Source organism: Corapipo altera, unplaced genomic scaffold (assembly GCF_003945725.1).
Source record: "Corapipo altera isolate COAL_440 unplaced genomic scaffold, ASM394572v1 218, whole genome shotgun sequence".
NCBI classification, from domain to species: domain Eukaryota; kingdom Metazoa; phylum Chordata; class Aves; order Passeriformes; family Pipridae; genus Corapipo; species Corapipo altera.
Window position 1 is genome coordinate 323,572 of NW_020885072.1, and position 9,252 is coordinate 332,823.

The following is a 9,252-nucleotide window of genomic DNA, read 5'->3' on the forward strand; positions in this document are numbered from 1 at the left end:
GGGGGGGATTTGAGGAGTGAGGCTCTTTGTCCTGGATACGTGGATCCAGGCTGAGGATGGATGAGCTCTTTATCCTGAGGTGGGTTTTGGAGCTGGGAGCATCCCGGGGGATCCACGGATCGGGGTTTGAGGCGTGAGGCTCTTTGTCCTGGGCTGGAATCGTGGAGCTGAGGGACACGTGGATCCAGGCTGAGGATGGATGAGTTCTTCGTCCTGAAGTGGGTTTTGGAGTCAGGAGCATCCCAGGGGATAAATGGATCGGGGTTTGAGGCACGAGGCAGAGCGTGGGTGAGCTCTGTCCTGAAGTGGGTTTTGGAGCTGGAAACGTGGGACTGGGAGCATCCTGGGGAATCCATGGGTCAGGGTTTGAGGCACAAGGCAAAGGATGGATGGGCTCTGACCTGAAGAGGGTTATGGAGCTGGAAACCAGGGGCTGGGAGCATCCCAGGGAATAAATGGATCAGGGTTTGAGGCATGAGGTTCATTGTCCTGAAGAGGGTTTTGGAGGTGGAAACATGGAGCTGGGAGCATCCTGGGGGATCCATGGGTCAGTGTTGGAGACACGAGGCAGAGTGTGGGTGAATTCTTTATCCTGAAGGGGATTATGGAGTTGGGAGCATCCTGGGGGGGATAAATGGATGCCTGGGGGATAAATGGATGCCTCATGGACTGAGGGACGAGGCAAAGGATGGCTGGGCTCTATCCTGAAGTGGGTTTTGGAGGTGGAATCATGGAACTTGGAGCATCCTGGAGGATTCAGTGGTTTGAGACACAAGGCTCCTTATCCTGACATGGGTTTTGGAGCTGGAAACACGGAACTGGGACCACCCTGGGGGATAAATGTGGCGGGATTTGAGGCAGGAGGCAGAGTGTGGGTGAGCTCTTTATTGAGGAGGAAGGCTCTGGCGTGGGTGGCTGCACATCCAAGGAGCTCCGAGCGCAGGGAAGAGGCTCCTCCGGCCATCCCAGCAAGGCAGAGCCCCCGTGTCCCCCCCGGAGAGGGACACGGCCCCTCCGGCCGCTCCGTGCCACCGGCCATCACCCGAGGAGAGCAGGATGAGGAGCTGGGAGCTGGGGGAGCACGGCAGGGGGGCTCCACTCCTCCAGGGACGTGTCGGGATGTCCTCGGGGCTCCGGGGACCAGGGGCTTGGCGGGCCGGGGTCTCTCCCGTGGATCATCCGGGCGAGGGGCAGGAGGGGGAAGAGCCACCTGTGACAGGGACAAGAGGTGACGCCCGGGAAAGGGACGTGGCTCCCAATCCCTCCCCGACACCCGAGGGGGTGAATCCCACCTGGATCAAACCCCACCGAGGCCCAAAGCCGCTCCCCCGGGATTGGGGAAGGCGGGGACCCGCCCCCTGTGCCACCCGCTGTCCCTGTCCCGGTCACCTGGAGGGCAGCGGGAGGGGGGCTCAGGCGAAGATGCTCCCGATGCTGGAGGCCAGGATGATGGCCAGGATGATGCAGCACAACATGATCATGATCTTCTTCTGCTCAGGGAGACAGGGAATGTGAGCCAGGGACACGGCGGGGGGGGGACACCAGAGGGGACGGGGACAGGGATGGGCAGGGGGATGAGGGACAAGGAATGGGGAAGGGGACGGGACAAGGACAGGCCGGGCAGGGGGGTCAAGGGACAAGGATGGGGCTGGAGATGGGGACAGGGGACAAGGATGGGGATGGGGATGGGGATAAGGGATAAGGAATGGGGCTGGGGAGGGGGACAGGGGACAAGGATGGGGCTGGGGAGGGGGACAAGGAGCAAGGACAGGGGTGGGAGTGGGACAGATTGGGAGAGGGACAAGGATGGGACTGGGAAGGGGAACAAGGCAAAAGGAATGGGGCTGGGGACAAGGGACAGGGTTGGGGAAGCGGGCAGGGGATGGGTACTAGGAATGGGACTGGGAAGGGGGATAAAGGACAAGGACAGGGGCTGTGCGGGGACAGGGGAGGTGGCAGGGCGGGTGTGAGCTGCTTGCCTGTAGTGCAGAGAGGTGACAGTGCCCGTGTGTCCCCCTGGCACAGGTGACCAAACTGTGACTTACCCAAACACTTGGGCGGGGGGGATGCGCCGGGCAGAGCCCGGGGGGTTTGGGGTGTCCCCAGCCCCACAGCCCCCCTCATCTCCTACAAAAACGGGGCTGTCACAGCCCTCAGACCCCCGGGCACCCCCGGAGCCGGACTGGTGGCTTTGGGTGTCCGGGGTGACAGCAGGGAGAGGAGGCACAGGGCAGGGATCAGCCGGGATTTTATTGGAATCGGGAACTAAAATGTCCACGGTCGCCGCGGCGCCGGCCACTGTCCCCATTCCCATCCCGCGTGCCACCGGGACGAGCGTCCAGCCCTCGGATCCATCTCCTTGTCACCCCGCGCTGGCACCAGCGGCCGCGGTGTCGCGGTGTCCCCTCCCCTTCCCATGGGGAAGATCCCAGGGATCGGCGGGGAATGAGACGGGGCGCTCCGTGGAGGGAAAGGCGGCGGTGCCGAGCCGGAGCCGGCGGTGGGAAGCGGGACACGGAGGGTGAGGGAGCAGGTCCGGGAAAAGGCAGGGAGGGAAGCGGGCAGGATCGGTGCCGGGGAGGATCCAGCCGGGAGGTGACAGCGCTGGGATGGTCGGGAGCGTCTGGAGGAGGGAGAGGCGGGATGTCAGCTCCCGGCTGGAGGGGCTGGAAGGGAACGGGACGAGGGGGTGCAGCGGGGAGCTGTGGGGAGGGAGGGAGGAATGTGGGGAGCACGGAGCCGACCTCCAGAGCCCCCAGCACCGCAGGGCCGAGCAGCAGGGACCCCCGAGTGCTGCAGCCCCCCGAGCAGAGCAGAGAGACTCGGAGCCCCGAGGCTGCAGCCCCTCAAACACCGGCAGAGCCCCGAGCGCCACAGACCCCTGAGCAACGTGTCCTGAGCATCGCAGCCCCCTGAAGAACACGGACCCCCCAAACGGCACAGACCTCCCCAGCAACAAGGACCCCCGAGTTCCAAAGACCCCTGAGCGCTGCAGGCCCCCGGGAAACAAAGACCCCCCGAGCACCACAGACACCAAGCACAGCAGAGCCCTGAGCGCTGCAGACCCCAAGGAATGCAGAGCCCCCGAGCACCACAGACCCCAAACCACCCCCAGCCCCGGGACAGCCCCAAAGCACCGGGGCCCCCCTGAGCAGGAGCTGACGGTGGGACCACCCCAGCAGTCCCTGCTGCCCCCCGGGACTCTGTGTCCCCACGGGGGGGGGTGTCCCCTGCCCCCCAACACTTACAGACCCCCCTCTCTGGGGCTATTTCGTGGGCAGCCCCACTGAGAGTCCGATGATGAGGGCAACTGTCCCCAACAAAAGCACGGCCACCACCGCCAAAACCAGCAGCTTCTGGGGGGGACAGGGGGGACACGGGGGTGGTGACACCTGTGCCACATGAGGGGACACCAGAGGGGGGCACCGGGGGGTCCTGAAGAGCCAGAGATGCTGCAGAGCCCCGGGACAGGGCAGGAGGGGCTGAGCCCTCCCCAGCTCATCACACTGAGGGGGGGACAGAGAGGGACAGAGCTGCCCACCCCCCATGGAGGTGACAAAGGGGGGAATGGGGACCAGCGGGGGTCACTGGGGGGAGGTGGGTGTCACTGGGGACAGCTGGGGGACCACTGGGGTGTCTGCGGGGGACAAGAGGTGGCTGAGGAAATGAGGGTGGCTGGGGGGGACAAAGGGTGGCTGGGGGGGACACAGGGTGGCTGGGGGGAACACAGGGTGGCTGGGGGATGCAGGGGGGGCTCAGGGCTGCTGGAGGATACGGGGAGATGCTGGGAACACTGGGAGATGGGCAGTCACACTGAGGGCTGGAGGGGGACACTGGGGGTGCCCTGGGGACACTGGGCTATGGAGGGGACACGGGGGGACACCGGGGCCGTTGGTCCATCTCACCCTCCTGGCCTCACTTTGGTACTTCACAGCCTTTTTGGTGTCAGCCACGGCCCTCTCCACAAATCCCACGGACTGGTCCATGTTGTTCTCGATGCGGTCAATCATGGATCCCTACGGAGCACCGGGGTGGAGGGGACACTGAGAGCACCCAAGGGTGCTGGCACCCACCCACCCTGCGTGCCTCGCCCCAGTGTTTGCCCCTGCTCAATCCCATGGCCCCATACACAGGTCCCTGCTTGTCCCTGCTCATCCCCATGCACAGGTCCCTGCTCGTCCCTGTGACCCACTGGACAGGTCCCTGTGACCCACTGGACAGGTCTCTGCTCATCCCCATGCCCAGGTCCCTGCTCATCTCTGAACAGGTCCCTGCTCGTCCCCATGACCCCGTACACAGGTGGCTGCTTGTCCTTGTGACCCCATGCCCAGGTCCCTGCTCGTCCCCATGACACTGTGTGTGTGTCCCTGCTCTTCCCCGTGATCCCACGCACAGGTCCCTGTTTGTCCCTGCTCATCCCCATACACAGGTCCCTGTTCATCCCCATGGCCCCATACCCAGGTCCCTGCTCAGCCCTGTTAACCCCACACCCAGGCCCCTCCCTGCTTGTCCCTGTGACCCCGTGAGTCCCCCCATGTGTCCCTGCTCATCCCTGGGCACAACTCCCTGCTCGTCCCCACAGGGGGGAACCTGCTGGGCCCCACTGATCCCACGCCCAGTTCCCTGCTCGTCCCTGTGAGCCCATACACAGATCCCTGCTCATCCCCATGATCCCACACCCAGGTCCCTGATCATCCCTGTGCCCCCATACACAGGTCCCTGCCTGTCCCTGTGTCCCCGTGCCCAGGTCCCCGTGTGTCCCCGTGCCCCTGGGTCCCTGCTGGTGGCCGTGCCCCCCCCGTGCCTGGTTCTCCACGAGCATGGCGATGTCCACGAACATGTCGTGGAGCTCCTTGATGCTGCTCTCCAGGCGCACGATGTCCTTGTGCCGCCCCTCGATCTCGCTCAGCGCCTGCTTCGAGATCTGCGAGTCCATGATCTGCAAACAGGGGCCGAGGGGGGGAGATGTCAGCAGGGGGGAACCCGGCCCTGTCACCCCCACCGTGTCCCCCCCGTGTCCCCCGGCTCACCCCCGAGGTGAAGATGGAGGGGTTCCCGCTCTCCAGCATCTCCTCCAGCTCCTCGTCCGTGGTGTTCTTGCCGGCTGCGGGAAGGTGGGAAGGGGTGGGGCTGGGCCACGCCCGTTTTTGGGGCCATGGGTGGGATCTGTGTGGGGCTGGCTCCACCCACATTGCCAAAATGATGGGTGACTTAGGGCCTGGCTCCACCCACTACCCTGAAGGGGTGGGGCTTGTATGAAGTGCCCCACCCCATTCCCCGGAGGGGCGGGGTCTGTTTGCTCTGGTCCCACCCACTTTACCAAAGGAGGGGGGTCTTCAGGGGCCTGACAGCCCCCACTTTGCCCAAGATGAGGGGTTTGTAGGGCCTGGCTCCACCCCCTTTACCAAAAGAGTGGGTCTTTTGGGGTGGACCCCACCCACTTTTACCATAGGGGCGTGGTCTGTAAGGACTGACCCCTCCTACTTCACAAAAGGGGTGTGGTCCCGAGTGTCCGGCTCCTCCCACTTTCCCAAAAGGTCGGGGTCTGTGCGGCCTGACTCCCACAGCCACTTCCCAGAAGGGACAGGCTCTGTAGGGAACAGCCCCACCCCCCTTCCCAAATGCCCCCCTGCTCCCCCGGGGGTTGTGGTCACTCACTGATCTCCAGCTGCCGCTGGATCCGGCCCTTGCTGCGCTCCCGGAAATCCACCTGCGCCTCGTTGTACTTGGTCATGACATCCACGAACTTGCGGGACAGGACCGAGTGCTGGGGACGGGGACAGGGACACGGGGATGGGGACACGCCGGGCATGGTGCCTCCCCAACCCCTGGGGACAGGGACACGGGGATGGGGTCACCCCAGACGTGATGGGACACCCCAGATGTGGTGTGTCCCAACCCCAGGGGACAGGACTGGCTGCTGGGGACGGGGACAGGGAGTCAGACCGGTGACAATCAGGGCATGGCATGTTCCCAGCCTTGGGGCACAGGGCAGGAGGAAGCTCTGGGGGTGGGGACAGTGACATGAGACACAGGACACCAAGGATGTGGCATGTCCCAGCCCAAGGGGGACAGGACAGAGTGCTGGGGACAGGGCAGAGGAACAGGAAGCCTGGGAGAACTGGGTGCTGCTGAGGACAGAGACAGGAGACTCGGGGACACCAGGACGTGCCACGTCCCCAGCCCGTGGGAGCACTCAGGACCTGGGGACACTGGATGGGGACAGGGAATGGAGGCTTGGGGACACCTGGCGATGCCACGTGCCCAGCCCACAAGGGACAGGGTGGCACAGGGGACACTGATGGGGACAGCCCCAGCAGCAGCTCCCAGGGCCCGGAGCTCACCTGGGATTTGCGTATCCGGAGGTCGGCGGAGGATCGCGCCTCGTCCTGCTCAATATTCCTCTCCATACCTGGAAAGAACCAGATTCCAACCCTTCAGGGACCTTCCCCGCTGCCAGACCCCGCGGTCCCAGTGTCCCCAGCATGGCCGTGGGGACGGGGACACCCAGGGCCACTCACTCTTCAGCTTGTTGCGGACGCTGTTGGCCATCTTCTTGATCTCCGCCGTCAGCTGCTCCAGGTCATCTTTGGTCTCTGCGGGATCGTGGGGGTGAGGAATGTCCCCAGGAAGGCTCCCTGTGACCCAGGGGACACTCGGGACGCTTGGGGACACCGTCAGCACACTCACTCTGCTCCGGGATGGGCGCTGAGAGGATGAGGCTGTAGAGCTTCTTTGCTTCCTCCACGTTCTCCGAGATCTTGTCGATGTTCTGCCGGGTCTCCTCGATCTGGACATGCCAGGAAGGATTTGGGGGGGGGGGTTAGGAGGCAGCCCTGCGCCCCCCAGCCCCTCTCCCAGCCCTCCCTCACCTCCGAGAAGAACTCATCCATGAAGGCCGTGTTGTCCACGGCGATCTCCAGCTCCTCCGTGTCGTCATCCGCGTCCTGCTTCTGTGGGACACAGCGCCCGGGGGTGACCCCCGCCCCGCCAGCGCCCCCAGGGACCCCCCCGGGGGGCCGGGGGACACGGGGGGAGCAGCCATGGGGATGTGGCGGGGGGGGGGGGGGGGGGACATCTGCAGCGGGGAGCGGGGGGGGGCCGAGCTCCGCTCACATCTGGCCGGGAATTAAGGGATTGCTGGGCTTGGCTGGAGGGAGGGGACGGGAACGGTGGCGGGATGGGGTTGGGACGAGGTTTGTGGCCCCAAATGCGGCCCCACGAGAGCAGCCCTGGGGGGCACAGAGGTGGCCGGTGCCCCTCGCTCCGGTGTCACGCCTGGCCCCCCACCCGTGCGCCCCCAGCTCCGCCCCATCCCAAAATCCCAATCCCAGCCCTTCCGCCTCCCCTCGCCCCCCTCAGCTCCGCCAGCACCCCGGGGGTGCTGTCGGGGTGTCCTGGGGAGGGGGCCAGACCCCCGGGAATGGACCACCCCCAGCCCCCCCTACGCCCGCTGGAGTAAAAATAAAATTAATCCCTTCGCTCCCCCCCGAGGGCTTTATCTGATGGCTCCGTAATCCCGGTAAATCCCTGCCAAGCTTCCCTGCCACGGCGGGGGGCCGGGGGCGCGGCTCGGGGGGCTCCTGGGACCCCCACAACCCGTGGGGAGCCGGAGCTGGGGAGCGGGGGGAGCCCCCCGGGGAAGGGGGGAAGTGGAGCCCCACGGCCGGGCGGGGAAAGGGATGAGGAAGCGGCGATGGTGGCGGGAATGCGAGGGGCAGGATGGGGTGCTGGCACCCCCGGGCACCCCAAATTCAGTCCCGCCCCCCATGGCCTGGGTGGGTGTTGGTGTCCCCTCTTTGTACCCCACGGGGGGGGGAGGGACAGGATTTGTCGAGGGGGCTGATGTCACCCCAAAATACCCGATGTACCCCCAAACCGCACAGGGCTGGCCCCCCCCAGTCCCTCTCACATGACACCCCATTGCTGGGGGGGCTCAGGGCCTCCCACCGATCGTGGAATGGGGTCTTGGGGACCCTCCTGACGCCCCTCCACACCGCGGGGTGGCACCTCGGTGACACCCGTCCCATGGTGTCCCCACCTACCATGGACTCGGGTTTTGGGGTCCCCCATGTCCGTGACGCCCCCATCCATGATGGGGTGAGGTCTTCGGGACCCCCATCCCCGTGACGCCCCCAGGCACCGTGGGACGGCATCTCACTGTCACCCCCTCCCCCGTGATGTCCCCACCCACCACAGACTCGGGTTTTGGGGTCCCCCCACCCCGTTATGGGGTGGGGTCCTGGGGAGCCAGTCTCCCATTCCAGCGAGCCCTGGGGACCCCACGAGGTGTCCCCTGTCCGCGGGGGTCCCTCTCTCACCGCCTTGAGCTGCTCCAGCCGGTCCTTCATGGTGCCCCCGAGGGCTGGGGGGGCGCCGGGGGGTCCCCGTCGTCGCCCACCGCCGGGATGGGGGTGTCACCCTCGGTGTCACCGCTCGGCCAGGCCTCCTACATCCAGGCGAGGTGGCGGGTGGCCCCGTCCCCTGTCCCCGCGCCCGGGGCTGTCCCTGCGCTAATCCCCAGTGACGGGCGCGGGGAAGGCGCCGAGGGGAGGGACGGGGAGGAGCCGCCCCTCACCTGGGACACCCGGGGACACCGGACACGCCACGGGCGACAGCTGGGGGTGGCCCCCGGGTCGCCCTGGGAGGTGACGGAGAGGTGGGGCAGGGATGTGGGGTGGCCCCGGTTTGGAGGCGCTGAGGAAGTCGGTCCCCACGGGGGTCACGCGGCGGCGACGACGTGTCATCCATCCCCCGCCACGGGTGGCGGCGGCGGGAGGATGGCTGGGGACAGGGGACACGGCTGGGGACAGGGGACACGGCTGGGGACAGGGGACACGGCTGGGGACACAGATGAGCAGACATGGGGAGGAATAGGGACACAGCTGGGGGACAGAGCTGGGGAGGAGGGATGTGGCTGGGAAGAGGGGACACGGCTGGGGGGACGTAGAGAGGAGTAGAGACACAGCTGGGGACGGGGACACATCTGGAGACAGAGAACAGGGCTGGGGACACATTTGGGGGGGCACACGTAGGGATAGGGACAGACCTGGGGACATAGGTGGGGACACAGCTATGGATACAGGTGACAGCTGGGGGGACACAGCTGGAGACAGCACATGGCCGGGAATAGGGGACATTGCTGGGGACGCAGCGGGGGACACGGCTGTGGATACCGGGCACAGCTGGAGAACGTGACTGGGGACAGTGGACAGGATTGGGCAGAGGGGACACGGGTGGGGGATAGGGGTC

At 66.0% G+C, this 9,252-nt stretch overlaps 1 protein-coding gene across 2 annotated transcripts; it reads right to left on the minus strand.

The window, feature by feature from the left end:
* Positions 1–710: 710 nt before the first annotated feature.
* On the minus strand, positions 711–8,475 carry STX3 (syntaxin 3). Of its 2 annotated transcripts, XM_027669229.1 has the most exons (11): positions 8,322–8,475; positions 6,873–6,953; positions 6,691–6,790; positions 6,522–6,596; positions 6,345–6,412; positions 5,659–5,767; positions 5,031–5,104; positions 4,805–4,939; positions 3,906–4,016; positions 1,390–1,490; positions 711–1,210 (listed from the first exon to the last, which is right to left on the minus strand). In XM_027669229.1, the coding sequence occupies exons 1-10, from the start codon at positions 8,349–8,351 to the stop codon at positions 1,413–1,415; spliced, it is 861 nt and encodes a 286-aa protein (XP_027525030.1). In that variant the 5' UTR covers positions 8,352–8,475; the 3' UTR covers positions 711–1,210; positions 1,390–1,412. The 2 variants fall into 2 exon arrangements, with proteins under 2 accessions (XP_027525030.1, XP_027525029.1); XM_027669228.1 differs by having other exon boundaries at positions 711–1,490.
* Positions 8,476–9,252: the final 777 nt, after the last annotated feature.

Coding starts and splice junctions, on each gene's coding strand:
- STX3 (XM_027669229.1), bottom strand. CDS start 8,351: ATGAAGGACCGGCTGGAGCAGCTCAAGGCG. Junction 6,791..6,872: donor TGGATGAGTTCTTCTCGGAG/GTGAGGGAGGGC, acceptor TGGCATGTCCAG/ATCGAGGAGACCCGGCAGAA. Junction 6,413..6,521: donor CGTCCGCAACAAGCTGAAGA/GTGAGTGGCCCT, acceptor GGTTCTTTCCAG/GTATGGAGAGGAATATTGAG.